General features: G+C 43.8%; 1 protein-coding gene across 9 annotated transcripts in view; it reads right to left on the reverse strand.

Annotated features, from left to right (window-relative positions):
* Positions 1-18,789, reverse strand: part of ENOX1 (ecto-NOX disulfide-thiol exchanger 1) — a 611,692-nt gene that overhangs the window by 18,268 nt on the left and 574,635 nt on the right. For all 9 annotated transcript variants that reach the window (XM_027116194.1, XM_027116191.1, XM_027116190.1 and 6 more), the window contains one exon: positions 6,487-6,572. In XM_027116194.1, the coding sequence (XP_026971995.1) occupies positions 6,487-6,572 (86 nt within the window). The remainder of the gene's footprint in view (positions 1-6,486; positions 6,573-18,789) is intronic.

Genomic DNA, 18,789 nt, shown 5'->3' on the forward strand with positions numbered 1-18,789 from the left:
CCCTTCTGAGGTCAGGGATCCTCTCTAAGCTCCTGTTTGTCATAGATGGAACACGGCGGTCCAGGGAAGGGCTGCTGCTGGCGCAGCTGGTGAGTGGAGGGACCAGAACTCAGTGCAGGGTTTCTGATGCTGAATCCAGCCCTGCTTTCGCAGCACTGGATTCGCTCTCTCACAAGGATACTATGAGGCGAATCAGATACACGTGGCTAAGGGAGTCCCGTGTGGCATTACGATATAGATCAGAAAGGTGCCATGACTATGAAATCTCATTTTCCCATATACCATGCAGTGGTGCTGTAGAAACTGGGGAGGACTCCCATAAACATGATGCTTTTATTACCCTCTGACCCAGCTGGCTTTTATTCTAAGAAACTGGGGGTCTGTGTCTTTTTAGTCTTTGATGTTGTCAGTGGATCCCTCCACTCCTATTTTGTTTAAAATTTTCTAACATTTATTCTTTCAGAAAGGATTGATTTGCTCTAATTAAAAAGAAAAGGAAAGATGAGAAGGAATAAAGGCTCCGTGTAACCGAGGGGCTTGTGTGGTGGCAATACCACTGAGGTAGTTTGTAATTTGACTTATTTTCTGATTTGCTGACTCTAGCTCAAGCCCATTGCCTCCTTGCCAGGCCACTAAACATGTGTATAAATTGACACGGGCCGGCATAAATCAATTGTTATGCGGGTGGGTCGGCTCCATGCCCCACATTGGTCAGGCAAGGGAAGCAAGTGGAGAGCGGTTCCTGTTTGGGGGACTGAAAAGACACCGACATAGGCTTTGTCAAGGCTGGAGAGTCAGCGAAGCCAACTGCAAAACCAGATTTCCTTCCATAGGATAAACTGACGGCTAGCCTTTAGCGCACATTTAAATCTTGTTCATCCTCATATCCCTGGGCAGATCACACAGACACCTTGCAACAAACATCTGCAGAGAGAGATACAGAACGTAGGTGGGGAGGGAGGAAGGACACAGAGGAAGAGGTATGAGAGGAAAAAGGAAAGAAGATAAACAGAAGTGAGGACTTAGGAAAAGAGAAGGAAAGGACTGGAAGGAAGAGGAGCAGGGAGGAAGGCAAGGAGGTACGAGGAAAAGAACAGGAAAGAAGGAAGAAGATAAACAGAAGGAAAGAATTAGAAGGAGCCAAGGAAGGCTCTGGATGGAAGATGAGGGAAGGAAGGAAGGAAGGAGAGAAAGAGGAGAAAGGGGAGACACGCAGCAAGGACAGCTGAAGTGCCCCAGAGGAAACCAGGAGCATGAACACGGACTCCAGGGCACCGCCTGGTGGTCATGACCCTTATGTACTTCGCCCTTCTCCAACTCCTATTTCACTCAGTATCTATCTGCCTGCCAAATTTAGCACTTTATTAGTTGACATCTGATTCTCAAGTTAGTTCATAAATATACCATTTCCTCATTTAGACTACAAGCTTTTTTTTTTTTTTTTTGCGGTACGCGGGCCTCTCACTGTTGTGGCCTCTCCCGTTGCGGAGCACAGGCTCCGGACGCGCAGGCTCAGCGGCCATGGCTCACGGGCCCAGCCGCTCCGCGGCACGTGGGATCTTCCCGGACCGGGGCACGAACCCGTGTCCCCTGCATCGGCAGGTGGACTCTCAACCACTGCGCCACCAGGGAAGCCCCTAGACTACAAGCTTTTTGAGAGCAGGGTCTTTTCTTAGATTTCTTTTGTGCCCTGGCCACTCCCCGTTCTGTTCTGCCTAGTCCCTAGACAGTGCTGAGATTGTGGAAAGCAGTGACTTGGTCCCTGGTGACCTTGTCAATTTCTCTTGCTGTGAAACAGCAGCTTCCTTTCCACTTTTCCCGCAGCCAGATGGAAGTCTCATTACCTCCGAAGTTTCATATGCCTTATGCTTTCCAGAGGTGCTGTGATGTCTAGAAAACACATTCACGATAGCCTGTCTAAGCAACAGAAAACTCATTCACTCATTAACATACTGTGACAGGTGGCCATTGAGGAGAACACTAGAATATACATACTATTAAAGATTATTCAGGTGGACAATCTTACAAACACTACTTGGAACATTTTCTCCAACCTTACTGCCTAGCTAGCTGTCATCTGGGAAAGAATGCCCTTCAATTAAGGCTGATTTGAACCTCCTTGGAACTGACAAGATAGTCTGTGTTTCAGAGGTATGCTTCTAGTATACAAATGCAAATGGTTGGCCCCTTTGGTGGGAAATGAACACTTCACGAGCGCCCAACCAGACACGGTGTCATGCCCAAAATGGCAACTCTTTCTAGAAAACTCCAGTCTCTGTGGCCACATTACATTGAGTCTGGTTTCAGAATCAAATCTTCCACTTCGTGGGTTTTGGGAAGAGGCTGCCGGTATGTAGAAGCGGGAGGCAGACACACTCAGAGAACTGGGTCTTAATCTCTTAGACGATACATAAATTGGGGGAAGAGCAGAGGACTCCCTCCTCTTGACTGTAAGACTGAAAATGCTCATCTGCTGCTGTTCAAATGTGACTTCCTTCCTAGGATCAGTGAGTGACCTTGAACGGCTCTGGGCTGATGTGAGAGGTTCTAGATACTGATCAGAAACCATTTTCAAGACAGTGTTGCCTGCGTGGAAGAGCTTACCTGCCCGTGCCCAAGGCATGAGTATTTTTTTTGTTTTTTTTGCAGTATGCGGGCCTCTCACTGCTGCGGCCTCTCCCGTTGCGGGGCACAGGCTCCGGACGCGCAGGCTCAGCGGCCATGGCTCACGGGCCCAGCCGCTCCGTGGCATGCGGGATCCTCCCGGACCGGGGCACGAACCCGTGTACCCTGCATCGGCAGGCGGACTCTCAACCACTGCGCCACCAGGGAAAACCCCCCAAGGCATGAGTTTTGACTCAGCAAAGCTTCAAGAAGCCATCTCCTCGGACCACCACAGCTCTGCCTCCCTCTGAATGCAACTTTCTGACTTGGTCACATATTTCTGATACAAGAAAGCCGAGCGAATGAGAGTGGTTTAGAAGAGGCAGAGGAGAAAAAGTAATATGCAAATATCATTCTCAAGAGCAGAAATAGTATGTAACTGGAAAATGGCCTGTTTGGGGATACACAGTTTTAGGGACCCATGTGCAATTTACATGCCCAGACTAATTTAAATCAGTTCCTGTCTCCCCTTCCATTTCTGATCATTCATATACCCAGCTGTGGCCTTTGGGGAAATCCTAAGAAAAACGGCTCTGTTACAGGCTGGACTGAGCCTGCTTTCCTTCTTCCCGTCAGCACAGGGGAAGGCAGAATCTAAATGTTATCTTAACAACAGTCGTGGTAACAGTGATGCTGTCTGATCTCAAGGAAACTGTGTTGTGCTAAGTGGAATTTTTAAAAAGCTCTTTCACCAGAGTCAGCAAACCTCCTGTGTTGCGAAGGCCAGGCCGAGTCCCTGCTATAACGCAGCATCCCCCTGACACCTGGTTCGTTTCTGATTAACCAGAGCAGGTGCCCCAGGCCGCTGTGCAGGAGAACCTCAGCGTCGGGGTCTGGCGGCAGCTCCAGGATTATGAGCCTTCTGGCAGTCGGTGCAGGTACAAGGCCCTGGTGGATACTTAGAGGGCAAACCTCTCATTATTTTGTTTTCTGCTTAAAGCCCCAAGGATATGGAACTCCAGGATATAGCAGTAATTTGCTCTCTGGATTAAAAAGTCTAAGTATCCTCTCAGCCTCGCTGGGATAGAAAGAATATTCGGTCCAATCCCTGGCACCCAGGAGTTTTAGTCAGAACACGTTTTGACATATTTTCAGGCATGAGGAAAGAATCTGACAGCTCCACTGAGCATTCTGTCCAGGAGGTGAAGGGCTGTCTGGGAGAGACCGAGACCCTGTATATTTCCTCTGTGAGGGAAATACCTTCTTTATTATCTTCTAAAATAAAGGTATCAGTCTGAGATGAAATGGAATTCCCCTTGACCGAATCCCTTCCGGAACGGCCCATCATCTAAGGACCAGAGACCAGGTGTGTGAATTCTCTCCTTACTGAGGGAGACCACACAGATCTCACCCGAGCGAGTGAATGATGGACACCGTCCTGCGGGGAAGAATAGAACAAGAGCTCCTACCCATCAAATAATCAATTATACCTGGACGTGCACGCGCACACACACCGTATGCAACTCACACGTGCACGCGCATTTCATAGACGTACAGATCGTTAACCTGCACTGATGGGCCAGAGGAGACAGGAGCCCTACAATTCTTAGACGAATGATGAGTGGATTCCTTGGCCATTTCAGCTCATACTGAAACAACCACTGCTTCTTCACAAAGGCTTCCCACTTGGGATTTCCAGAAAGGGAAGGAAAGCAATGTCAACAATACAAGGGAAGGATAATAGCAACAATAGGAATCATTTCTTGAGGGCTTACTCTATGCCAAGTACAGTGGTGCAAGTGGCCTTTCATTTAATCCTCCAGGCAAAGGTAGTGGTGATATTATGAAGAATGGTGTTGGAGAAGGAAAAACAAAGTAGGCCTTCAAAGCTTTCTTTCAACAAAGTAACATCGTATCACTCCTCATTTCATCTGAGTTCAAAGGACCGTTTTCTGTCACCCTCCCCTCCCCCCATGGAAGTGAGGGGAGGCCACAGGGAAGGCAATAACATGATTCTGAACGTCAAGACTCTTCCAGTCTCCTCCTTCCATCTCACTCTGTATGGTCTACCCTGTCACCAGCTGCAGGAGAATAAGAGGGCATGGATCTCTATGCCTGAAAAACAATTTTTGTTCCAGATGACTTCTCTCAAAGCTGAAGTATAAGACCCATTAGAAAGGTCAAGCGCGAGCAATCCCACTACTGGGCATGTACCCTGAGAAAGCCATAATTCACAAAGAGTCATGTACCAAAATGTTCATTGCAGCTCTATTTACAATAGCCCGGAGATGGAAACAACCTAAGTGTCCACTGACAGATGAATGGATAAAAAAGACGTGGCACCTATATACAATGGAATATTACTCAGCCATAAAAAGAAACGACATTGAGCTATTTCTAATGAGGTGGATAGACCTAGAGTCTGTCATACAGAGTGAAGTAAGTCAGAAAGAGAGAGACAAATACCGTATGCTAACACATATATATGGAATTTAAGAAAAAAAAATGTCATGAAGAATCTAGGGGTAAGACAGGAATAAAGACACAGACCTACTAGAGCATGGACTTGAGGATATGGGGAGGGGGAAGGGTAAGCTGTGACAAAGCGAGAGAGAGGCATGGACATACATACACTACCAAACGTAAGGTAGATAGCTAGTGGGAAGCAGCCGCATAGCACAGGGAGATCAGCTCGGTGCTTTGTGACCACCTGGAGGGGTGGGATAGGGAGGGTGGGAGGGAGGGAGACGCAAGAGGGAAGAGATATGGGAACATATGTATATGTATAACTGATTCACTTTGTTATAAAGCAGAAACTAACATACCACTGTAAAGCAATTATACTCCAATAAAGTTGTAAAAAAAAAAAAAAAAGAAAAAGGTCAGGCGGTTGTGGGATTGTGAATTGGTTAAGATCATCTGAATCAAAATTAGATGACAGTGTAGCAGTGTAATCGATACTGACCCCTGAAGATTCAGAATGACTGTATGTGTGTGTATTCAGGTCAGCGAGCTGTGGGCCTGGTCCTGCACATCCCAGGCGCTTTGCTGTGCTCTATGGAAGAGCTTCTTACTTCCATTTTCCTTCTCAGCAGGACACTTAGCAAACTGCCCAGTGACAGGCCTAGCATCTCTGTCCCCTTCCAGGGCTCCCCAAGGCAGTACTGGTTAATGCCATCACTTGATTTTCACAGAGGCCCCTCTCACTATTCACTGGAATTTGATACATAAATTGAGCTCCTTCTGTCCCTTCTCTTTCGGCGCACAAACACCCCAGTGGGCTAGGAGGGTAGCTGGTCTGCAGAGGAGAAAAACTAGCCTCACGGAAATGAGGAGTGATGTCCTGACCCTGGGTATGACCCTCGAGGGGCACAGCTGAGAGGAACTTTTGTAGTCTTTTTTTTTTTTTTTTCCATTTGGAGAATGATGCTAAAAAACCACCATTAATACAGTTTTCTAGAGAGTCATATCAGAGTTTTATGTTATTTGAGGTGATTTTTCCTCTATTGTGTGGAGCCCTTCACATAGAATCCCGTGAGAATATGGTCTAAGGATAGTGCGCCATCAGTCGCCCCGACATGATTTCTCCATTGTTGTGGGAACTTTCAGGCCAACCTGCACTTTTAAATCCCTCGTATGCTTTTCAAAGGAATTTGGCATGTGCTGAAAGTAACTGTTATTTTCGATAACTGCTTTTCTTTCTACAAAGACAAAAGCAAGTGAAAAGAAGACAACTCTCTACCGGAAACTGAGTTCTTGTGAAGAAGTACAGATCAACCTCCATACGCTATTACATCCGTAACGCAGCTCACGCGGCTTCGGCCTGCAGCCAGCGATCAACACGCTACATTTTAGCAATGCAAGTTGAGAAAAAGGATTTACCTTGGAGTCCAGCTGCTGCATGTATGACCAGAGATATTCTATATTGGCTCCAAAAGGGTGGACGTGAAGAAACGTTGATATGATGCCTGAATTAAAAAGACAAACACTGAACATTATTGAGAGGCAAATAAAAGTCTCAGGTGAATAACGTCATCTGACCCCAGGGACAGTTTTGTCAGGCTGAGTCATGGTCTTGCCATTTCTAACGGCTCTCGGCAAACATTCAATAACTGCACATTTTGAAGACGGTAATGGTAACACGGCCAACAGAACACTGTCTCCTGGAACGACAGTAGTTGGAAAAGCGAGACTCTAAGAAAACACATGGATGAATGAAGGTATTTCTAAACAAAGACTCCTGGAAGCATTTCAACTACCAATTTTATGCTTGATTTGTCAATATAAAATTGTAGTTATTGGAAGGATAAAATGATCCCTTTTCTTTCCCTCGCTAGACTCTGCAGTAGGAAAACGGCTCCTACAGCTGTGTCAAATTCCCCTGATAATTACAGCTGCTAGTTACAAAGAGTATTTAATCCCTATTTCCCCTCACTGCCACTGAGGGAAGCACAAATCCTTGCCGTCTCCCCCTGGATCTCGCTGTTGTTTTAAGGGAGCCAGCCTGCTCTCTCCTTCTGGCTGCTGTAATTTACAAGATCATTTTAAAAGGCCCAGGAATGGACGGTTTGGCTGGAGTCTGATTATAAATCAGAGGGCTTTTCCATCGTGAAATTCAACTGTCAACATTGTACTGACGGATGAAAAGCTGAATGGTAGCGTCGGGGCTGACGTAAAAGCATTACCCTCCTACCATCCCTGCTCTTATAACCAGAATCAAAATGGTGAAAATGAGGACGTCAACTCCATAGGCTGTATCCTTCTATGTGTTAAGAAACTGGGTTCCGACGGACACTTCTGGCTTCTCTCTGAAACAGGCTTTGAGATGAATCAAATTTGAGGATAAGGCCTCAACGTTCTGTTTATTGTGATGCTTTGGTGCTCGAAAGCCAAAGGTCAGAGGCTTCAGACCCACAGGGCAAGCATAGGCCGAGCACATCGTTCTGCACTACGTCATGCTATGAATTGCAGGGTGGCCTTGGATTGACCTGGGATAGGGTCTCACGGCCCCTGATCTCTGGTGTGATGCCTGCGATGCCCTGGATGAGTGTCAGTTTCTAAAGAAAAGTTCTCAGTTTATCCTTAGGCTGAGAGCAGAGAACCAGAGCCTACACAAGTACTTTCGAGACCTAGCCTCAGAACACTGCTTTTATGTGGGTTCTCTTGGTGGACAGTGAAATGAAGAACACAGAGACGATTAGTTACATTTCTCCATAACGTTAAAACCCCAGTCTTCAGAGATTGACCTTTTCCCTGGAATATAAAGAACTACTGTTTTATTCTGAGATTATGTTCTTTGTTTTTTGTTAAAATGTCCTTCTCTTATGAAATAATGGTGATGACAGAAGGTGACAATGGTAGTTTTAATCTCTTTAAGTGGTAAATAGCCATTTTTAATATACGTAAGTGGGATTGTTTTGTCCCCCTCCTACCACTTTGTTAATTTATGTTTTAACTGTATAGACCTGGCAACTACTTCCCTGTGTCTGAAATTCTCAAATCTCGTGAGGTGGCACTATAAGTAACTGCGTTACCAGTAAGAGTTAAAGTACAGAATCCCATGAATGATTTACTTAGAAAATAAATTAGAATAGAAGTATTTAAAAAAATAACATTTCCATTTGCATTCCTTAAGTGGGAGAGAGGGGGCAGAATTCTTATGGGGAATTGATTTTTTTTTTTTTTTTTTTGGCCTCGCCATGCTGCGTGGCTTGTGGGATCTTAGTTCCCCGACCAGGGATTCCACCTGGGCCCTCAGGAGTGAAAGCACCGGGTCCTAACCGCTGGACTGCCAGGGAATTCCCAAGGGGAACTGCTTCTATTTCAGGATGGTGAGTGGGGCTTTCCCTGCTGTCCCAGGCCGAGGACAAGTGGTGCTATGTCTACTGCTTTCCACAGAGAGCCTCCAACAAACGGTAGGCAGACCCCTGCCCACTATGAGGAGGAAAGGAGGACGGGGAAGGGAGGAGTAGTCAGTGCTGGCTGGCTTTGTGAGAAGGCAAGGGTGTTCCCAGTGAGAAGCTTTTCTCTTCTCTTAAATGCGATGCTCCCAGGGAGCGCCTCAAGAGAGCGGCTTATAGAGACTGGGGAGGGGGGGCCCTGCAAGGCAGCGAAGCACATTCCTTTCCTTGGCTGGACTTCCGCTTAGGCAGCAGACTGACTAATCTGGCTTTGTGTCAGCCGAGCACAGGGAGGCGGTGGGGTGCTGTAGCCTTTGGGTGACAAGAATGTGTGAGCTTTTCCCATGGGACAAGGGGGTATCTCAGAAGGTAGACGGGCTTGAGCAGCCTTACAAGTATCCCAGGGCCCCAGCAAATAGAGAAAAACATTTTTTATGTTAATATCCCTACAGGACAAAGAATCATCAACATCTCCTGGCTAACCTGCAGCCTCTCCTATAAATGCCCCTGGGAGTGTGACAGGAAGTTAGTTAAGTGCCTCCAATAGAATGAATAGGATGGTTCAGAAGAGGATGGGGGTGGGGGCTATGGGGGAGTGGCTGACAACTCTTTTTTTTTTGCCGTAGGTAGGCCTCTTGGGGCCTCTCCCGTTGCGGAGCACAGCCTCCGGACGCGCAGGCTCAGCGGCCATGGCTCACGGGCCCAGCCGCTCCGCGGCATGTGGGATCTTCCCGGACCGGGGCACGAACCCGTGTCCCCTGCATCGGCAGGCGGACTCTCAACCACTGCACCACCAGGGAAGCCCAGACAACTCTTGACCTAAGAAGATGAAGGAGGAAATTCAGGGATACCAGAAGTGGGAGGACCTGGGGTGGCCGCTTTTCTTGCCTTTGTGATGATGGCCTCCCTCACTGTTTACTGTCCCACAGCCCTAATCTTGGGTCTGTAACCGCAAGGAACTCTGCCCTTAGACAGTATTTGTGTGTTCTGGTTCAGTAGCAGGAATATAGTATACAGTTACAATAAATGTGTGTTGAATGAATTTATCCTCTAGAACTGAGAATGGCCAGTGTACTTCTTTAAAATTTCTACTGTTCTATTATTGACAAATCAGGAGAAATAAGAACCTTAAAAATTGCTACCCGTACTAACCAAGGATGTAGTACTCTTTCAAATACCAGGTAACTTCGAGGAATTATTCATCAGTGATTCCTGCCCTTAACTCATCCTGTTATGAATTCAGGACAGAGTAACTTGGATATTTTGGGCATGGAAACTTTTTATTGAAACTATGTTGCTCATAAAGCTAAGGGGAAAATGCACATGTGGTTTCTATATATCTTTCTAAAATCAGATGAGAAATCCTAATCCGGACATGAGTATTTTTCCCTAGGAGAGTATTTAGAACCATCTTGGTGGGAGCTGATATTAACAAGCCATTGGCTTTTCCTTATAAAAGTTGAGCAGTTGCCACTAAAGACATGTGGGGTCAAAGCAGGTAGTTAAATAAAGGTTTTCCAAGCTCTTCCTCTGGATGGCAACCAAGTTCTTCAGTATCGCTAGAGAGGCAGTGGAAATGGGAACACCCTTAGTCATCCTCCTCCAAGTACTGCACCCCTCCTCCCTGCCTTGATCCTGCCCATGCCAGTGGCATCACAGAAGCATCAGTCACGGCGTCTGAGAAAATGTAGTTTCTAGGCCCGGGCTCTGGATCAGATTCGCTTCGGGGAAGCTTCCTAAACAATCAAACTAAAGTCTCTGCTTAAGCTCCTTTAAAGGAACTGGGATGTTTCCTGAGAATGGGGGGGGAAAAAAAAAAAAAGGATAGTTGTAACTCAAAATCCAATGAAAAATGCTACAAACCCAGAATTGGAAACTATTTATGGTTCTCTGGAAGACCATAAACACTGTAAAGGCTGGGTAAAAGGAACACTAGGAACTGAGGGTGGAGAACTCAGCCACTACTGAACGGGTGGGTCTCCAAAGGGATGACTCAAGAATTGGTCTTGGCTGGTCCCATGGAGAGGCGAGGTCTCCACATTGAAGAATGGGCTTCCCAACAGTGGAAAATACAACTGTAAGTAGCTAATTTAAGAAAATAAAGAAGAATAGAGGAGGCTGTCAGTACTCTTGAGTTTCCTGCACAGTTCAGGGCCTGAAACACTACTTTAGAAAGATACACAAACCAGCTCCAGACAGCATGTGGCAAATCCCTCATTAGGAAGAGGCCCATTTAAACAAGCACATAAAGGCATTCTGAGCTTTTCCCGCCAACATCATCTAGTTTATTCTCATGTTTAGATGTCACCGAGACCAAGGGAGTGACATTTAAATTAACCAAGTAGTGCTAGATTTTTACTGATTCATTTCCTTAGCAGCAATTAGATGCCAAGGTCCTAGGGACACAGCATTGCCCAGACCGACAAGGTTCCTGCTCTTGGAGAACTTATATTCTAGGTAAGCAACACAGACGATAAATGCAAGGATTAAAAGAGGAGATATGTTCAGAGAGTGGTGGGCATATTGCAGAAAACAAAACAGGTAATAGGACAGGAGTGGGGAGTATCCTCAAGCTTGGTGGAGGGCTGCTTTATAGGAGGTCAAGGAAGGTGAATTTGTCCGTGTGTCAGATGAAGAGGAGTCAGCCACAGAGAGCCTGGGGGAAGGTGACTCAGGTACAGGCACCAGCGAGTGCAAAGGACCTGAGGTGGAAATGGGGTGGCAGGAACAAACTTGGCTTCAGAGTGGTGCAGCATGCATTTAGAGGTAGGTGGGGAGCCAGATCACGTAGGGTCCCAGTTTAAGGGGGCTGGATTAAGCTCTAAACATAGCAGGAAACCAATGGAAGGGTTCTAAGCAGGGGCATGATATGAGCTGAATTATGTTTTCAAATTTTCATTCAAGCTGCTGTATGGTGAATAGACAAAAGGGAAACTGGGAAACCAATTAGAAGTGTTTGCAACAACCAATGGATCACTGAAGAAATCAAAGAGGAAATAAAAATATACCTAGAGAGAAATGACAATGAAAACACCACGATCCAAAACCTATGGGACACAGCAAAAGCAGTTCTAAGAGGGGAGTTTATAGTGAGATAAGCTTACATCAGGAAACAAGAAAAATCTCAAATAAACAACCTAACCTTACACCTAAAGCAATTAGAGCAAGAAGAACAAACAAAACCCAGCATTAGTAGAAGGAAAGAAATCATAAAGATCAGAGTAGAAATAAATGAAATAGAGACTTAGAAAAAAATAGAAAAGATCAATGAAACAAAAAGCTGGTTCTTTGTAAAGATAAACAAAATTGATAAACCTTTAGCCAGACTCATCAAGAAAAAAAGAGAGAGGGCGCCAAGTCAATAAAATCAGAAATGAAAAAGGGGAAGTTACAACTGACACCACAGAGATAGGAGGATCATAGGAGACTGGTATGAGCAACTATACACCAATAAAATGGACAACCTAGAAGAAATGGACAAGTTCTTAGAAAGGTACAATTTCCCAAGACTGAACCAGGAAGAAACAGAAAATATGAACAGACCAATCACCAGCACTGAAATTGAATCAATAATTTAAAAACTTCCAACAAACAAAAGTCCAGGATCAGATGGCTTCACAGGCGAATTCTACCAAACATTTAGAGAAGAGTTAACAGCTGTCCTTCTGAAACTATTACAAAAAATTGCAGAGGAAGGAACACTTCTGAACTCATTCTATGAGGCCACCATCACTATCACCCTGATACCAAAACCAGACAAAGATATTTTACCAAAAAAGAAAACTACAGGCCAGTATCACTGATGAACATAGATATAGAAGTCCTCAAGAAAATACTACTAAATCAACTCTAACAGCTCATTAAAAGCATCATACACCAGGATCAAGTGGGATTTATCCCAGGGACGCAAGGATTCTCCAGTATCTGCAAATCAGTCAATGTGATGCACCACATCAACAAACTGAAAACTACAAACCATGTGGTCATCTCAATAGATGCAGAAAAAGCTTTTGATAAAATTCAACATCCATTTAGGATAAAAACTCTCCTGAAAGTGGGCACAGAGGGAACATACCTCAACATAATATACAGATTTCTTTTTCTCTTATGGACTCTTATTCTTAAAATTGTATTGATACTGGCACAAAAACAGATATATAGATCAATGGAACAGGATAGAAAGCCCAGAAGTAAACCCACACACTTATGGCCAATTAATCTATGACAAAGGAGGTAAGAATATACAGTGGAGAAAAGACAGTCTCTTTTACAAGTGGTGCTGGGAAAGCTGGACATTGATGTGTAAAAGAATGAAATTAGAACATTCTCCAACACCATACACAAAAATAAACTTAAAATGGGTTAAAGACTAACTGTAAGACTGGATACCATAAAACTCCTAGAGGAAAACACAGGCAGAACACTCTGACATAAATCACAGCAAGATTCTTTTGGATCTGTTTCCAGGAATCTCAGCTCTGCAGAGGAATAGATGTCTCTAGACACAGTCATATTAGCTGGAAACCTACAGAGGACTGACCAGAAGACTGGAGAGCCATCAGGGAGGGGTTATGTGAAATCTGGGTCTCCCACTAAGCCACTAGGGGACAGTTGTCTGTGGGTGGCTGCAGAGTGACAAAGCATTTATGAGAAGTGGAGAGAGACAAGAGTGGGAGTGGGTAGCAGAAGAGGGATCAAACACTTGTGGTTTGGTCTGATGTTTCTAAGTGCCTTGGGATTCTAAAAAGCTTTAATTTTCCAAAAAGCAGTTTTTTCTACTTATTCGGTGCTTATAATACCTGATCTTGTACAGTTAGTTTTTTAAAAAATATGTCTTTCTGTCTTATTTTAACTAAACTCCTGAGACTGTATTTGGGCCTTTCAGTAAATTGTTCCTTGTATCTGAAATGGCCTTGACAACTCCCCATCTAACCAGAGGAAACGCTATTCATCCTTTAGGGCTCCCTCAACTGTCCTTTCTTCCCACAAGGCATCTGCAGCAGAGATAGCTCCTTCTCTGTATTTCTGATTTTAGTTTCATGGTCATTAACTACTTTCTTTCTCACTAGTCTATAAAATTCTTGAGGGAAGAGATCACCTTATCACCACCGTCCGCTAAGATACATCCTGGTACATGGCAGGCCACTAGCTCCCAAAACACAGTCCCAGAGGTGACTGCTTCAGTATCACCTTGGATGTTAGTTTTACAATACACAGAATCTCTGTGTGTGAGGACAAAGATTCTGCCTTTTAAACAGGCTGCCCAGATGATTCTTTTCCACAATGAAGGCTGGTAATTTTTAGAGTAGGCTCTTGACAAATGTTTGTTGATTTACTGATATGGACATTTGCATCTTGGAAACAAGATTTAGGTCAATGACTCATTCTTTATGGTCAGTAGCTTTCAGACAAGAACACACTCCCCAGATAACTTTTCTCAGGTGCAGACTAAATATAGCCTCAACTCTATTCACTGAAAACACCAAAAAGTCGCCACTCAACCTTCTTTAAGTGTTTTTTTCTACATCTCCTTCATCTGCTTCCTAACACCCATGTATAAGGGGGGACATTTCCAATTCAGATATAGGCTGGCTGTGAGGAGATGGGTTAAATGGTCAGAGTGATGGAAATGGTGGTGGTGGTGGTAGGAGGGGAGGGGCTTGATGTGAACAGTCATCTTGGTTCCCCATAATATGTATGTCCTGATCCGCAGAGGAGTCACGATGGTACGTGAAGACGTTTGCCTGATCATTAAGAATGTGAGGATGGTTCTCCGGAGCCTGGGGGAGTCTGGAACAGCAACTTTATAAACAGAGTTGTTGAGAAGGTTTGGACTATATTTGGATGGGATTTACAATGATGACCAGCATTGACAGGGTGCCTGTCAGGGCTGCTGGGATTGGAAATGTGTTGTGTTGGAATTAATTAAAGAGCAAGAGAAGATGGAGTGATACAGACCCAGGGTTGGACTGTCAACATCTCCTCAGAGCTATTTGCCTGTCAATAAAAAATTTTGATCCATTCTCCTTCATAACAATAGCCAGGAGTTTCCAACCAAACACAGCTCCAAAGCTTTGGTCCTAAACCAGAAGTACTGACTCATGCTCTCCCACACAAGTTCAACACATGCCAAATCCAACATGTAGGGCACATGTGGAAGGAACCAGGAGCTCTGGCATAGACACTAGGCAATGTCAAGCTGACCTAATGTGTGGTTACCATACAGTTTTGAGATATAAAATGCTACCCTCCAAAACTCCCATAAAAATGTAATTCTTTTAGGTTCAATTATATGCCAACCTGTCTTCACAAGGATTGATTGCATAATAAATAATCTAGCAATCAATAATGAAGTGCTTCCTAAGGGCCTAGCTACTTCAGTTGAGTTGGAACATAGCACTTGACGCTATGTTCACTGTCAAGCAGAAAGTCTGGTAGCATGGTGGGTCTCCCAAGGGACTCAGGATCGAAATCTGCAAAGCTCCAAGTAGTGTTACTGATGAAATTCCATTGATCTTCTGTAATGTATATAAAATTTATATGTCTTAAAGACACCAATTTTATAAAACGGTCGTGAGAATCTCTGGAAAGAATATGCTCTTTTGCCCAGATAAATTAATGTCACCAATAACTAGGATTGCTCATTATTTAGGAAGCTCTAGCCTCAGTTTTATGTGTTCTGTAGATGAAATCCATTTGAATAGCTTATCTTTCACTCCCCTTTTCTCTTCCAGGCAATCAAGATTTGTGCCGCTGTGCATTTTTTATATAACATCTGTGTGTCCCAACAGGGGGTTACCTGAATATATTTGCGTATAGCACATATATAGGCATCTACATGTGCTGAAGATTTTGCCAGTAAGCATTTCCAATACAAGGGAGATTTTCTGCTGTGCTCCTAGCCTTTTAGAGTGACTTAGAGCAGGCCTACTGTATCCTATACATGGGTTTAGTTATTCCAAGAGAAGATTCCAGGGAAATTGCAGAGTATTCCTGACCCCTCCAGATGTATCAGAAGTCCAGGGGGCTCCCAGAATCATTCTCCCCACAAGTGTTCTTCAGAAAAGAGTAGACCCAGCACCAGAAACTCCCTTCTCTCTCTAGCCTGGTCCAGAGCAGTCTTGGACCCATATTCTGTCATTCCGTCTCTATCACAGTCCTTATCTGGATTCCAGAAGCTGCAGGAGAGGTCTTTATGGTCCCAACATTTAGATTTCTACAAAACATGAACGGCCAAACTCAATTAGCAGAGAGGCACGTTTAATGGCGGGGACAACTGCACCCTTCGGCAAGATCCGTTTAGCCAGTCTTGGAAACTCTTCTCTACCCTGGCATTCTTTTGAATGATTACTCTCTCTCTGACTACAAAACAGTGTAAGTACCTAGGAATTGGGGGGTAGGGCTTGGGCAGGAAGTCACATCTGTAAAAAAACTTCCATTAAACAGAGTAAAATAAAATATTGTGGTGGAGAGGTAATGGAGACATGGAGGGAAAATTAAATTCCTAAATTTAACCAAACCTTAAGTCTCCAGCCTCCCTTCTACCTAAACAGTCTCATATATTCATTCAAATTGAGTGTCACATGCTGTTTTTCTTTTGTTCAATGCTGAACTTTCAAATGCTAATCTGAGGGACCAGTTTAAGAGACCAAAAGTGAGAGAAAAGGCCTGGAAAATTTGGAGTTGGCTGTACCTAATTTTTATTGAAGATCCCGACTTACTAAATTTTTAATTCCAAACACCGTTGAATTTACCAATTTTTAAGTTTTTTCTAATATTAGAGACCTCAGCAGAGTTGACATGTTATAAACGTAACCCTCGTATTTACTCCCATTAACCTACAGTGTGTAAAGCATATTGTTTTTAAACTTGTGAGGTGGCTGATTGAAAAAAAAGTTTGTGTCATGTGTGTGTGTGTGTGTGTGTGTGTGTGTGTGTACACATGGTCCCCAACTTACAACGGTTCAACTTAACGATTTTTTTGACTTTATGATGGTGCGAGAGCAGTACACATTTAGTAGAAACCATAGTTCAAATTTTGAATTTTGATCTTTTCCCCACCTCGTGACATGCAGTATCGTATTCTGATGCTGGACGGCGGTATTGAGACGAAGTTCCCGGTTAGCAACACGATCATGAGGGTGAACAACCGACACACCATTCTGGACCCACACAACCAATTCTGTTTTTAACTTTCAGGAGGGTAGTTAATAAATTACATGAGATATTCAGCACTTTATTATAAAACAGGCTTTGTGTTAGATGTTGCCCAACTGTTAGCTAATAAGTATTCTGAGCATGTTTAAGGTAGGCTGAGATAAGCTACGATGTTTGGTAGGTTAGGTGTATTAAGTGCATTTTTGACTTACATATTTTAAACTTATGATGCGTTTATCGGCATGTAACCCCATCATAAATTGAGGAAGACCTGTGTGTGTGTGTGTGTGTGTGTGTCCGTGTCTACACCTATAGTAATTTATATATAATATAAATACTGTAAATAAATTTACATATGTAAAATAACATAGTGTGCGTATATATATAATCTATCCATCTATCTATATATACAGTAACTATTTAGCAGATATTGTAAGTGAACTATGTTCTCCAAGTAGAACATAAAAGGAGAAGCAGCAGTCTATTGTGAGAGGAAGGAAATAAAGAAAATGGATACCCATTTCCATTTTTTTACCGTCAAGTGGTCTATATTATTCAGACTTAAAGAGGGAGAGTTTACTGCTGATCATTAATTATGTGCTCTGTTCATACCCTGAAAGTATCATGGGGGAAATCACAACTTTGTCACACTGAGCGAAAGAGAAACAGTTGTCAGAGTTTGACACATTTTCCAATAGGAGAAAAATCCAGTTGCTAACTACATACAGGTTCATTTTGGGTTCCTGGAACTGATAGCACATCAGCATGTCTTACGAAATTTGTGCACGGCATGTTATCACAGCTGTATATCATCACAGAGGGAAAAAAATAATTGGTTTTCCTTGGAGTAGCTCTAAGTTGATGTCATATTCAATAACCTTGTAGTTGAAAAAATCTATAGATGATGGATGAAGTTGGCACTATCTTTTGAATTTAATTCCTCCTGTGCCAGCTTCTACAGGACCTGATGTACCTGTCATTTTGAGGTGAGTGCATGCAATATTTAGAAACTGCAACCAGGCGGTACTTCTGCCAGATAACGAACCACAGAAGAACAGTTTGTCTCATGTGTACAACAGCCTCGTTCCTCACTCTTAATCATGCCATAGAGGAGCCAGGCTAAACTTGGACACTAACGCTGGGGTCAGTGCCAAGGTGCAGCTTGAATCAATGCTGTGCATCAGGGAGTGAAGCTGGTGGCTTCTCCTTCTCTGGATTTGAGAACTCTGGAGACAGCCTTAAATATACAGGCTTCGAAGGTGGGGTCCCAGGCACGGTACCACCACAGCCCCACTGAGAAGACTTCCTTATGAGACTAAGTACTGCTTTTGTATACACTGATCACTATCAAGTGGGGACAGGGTTGGATTGGGAGTCTGGGGTTAGCAGATGCAAACCGGTATATACAGGATGGATAAACAAAAAGGTCCTACTGTACAGCACAGGGGACTATATTCAATATCCTGTGATAAACCATAATGGAAAAGAATATGAAAAAGAATGTATACATATATGTATAACTGAGTCACTTTTCTGTACAGCAGTAATTAACACCACATTGTAATTCAACTATACGTCAATAAAAAATAAATAAATAAGAAAAGAGAGAATATTTAGAGCTTTCTCTGGTCCTGACAAAGAAAAAGCCAACTTAGATATATTTCGTGGGGCAACTGAACATGTTTAGGTGAACAGCAACTTCCTTGCTGCTTCTTTCCCCTTCCTTAGTGGCCAGCTCGTCTTATTTATCTTGGATACATGAGTCCAGACTTGGGCAGGGAAGCCTGGCTAGACTGTCCTAGATTGGCCTAGCACTGTAGTCTAGATGTCCCTGTATCATCAGCATTTCAGGCTTGGCCTTGGGACTGACCTCAGGACGTGGCCGCTCCCGAGCCTGGGGATCTGGCTTGGTGTGGAACTTTTGCACTGAACCCAACCTGGCATCCAGTTGTGTCCACATTTTGAAATTCAGATTTATAACATGTGAAATGCAACTTAATCTGTTTTCCTTGTACTCAGTTTTATGTTGGATAACCAACTGATATACATAGTTACAGAAGAGCAAAGTCCCCACTGGCTTGCATGCCCCTAATTTGAAATGTGTGTAATACAATCTTGATGAAGTTAA

The sequence above is a fragment of the Aethalodelphis obliquidens genome, unplaced genomic scaffold (assembly GCF_003676395.1).
Source record: "Aethalodelphis obliquidens isolate GAN/ISIS:26980383/991018 unplaced genomic scaffold, ASM367639v1 scaffold16, whole genome shotgun sequence".
In the NCBI taxonomy this organism is placed as follows: domain Eukaryota; kingdom Metazoa; phylum Chordata; class Mammalia; order Artiodactyla; family Delphinidae; genus Aethalodelphis; species Aethalodelphis obliquidens.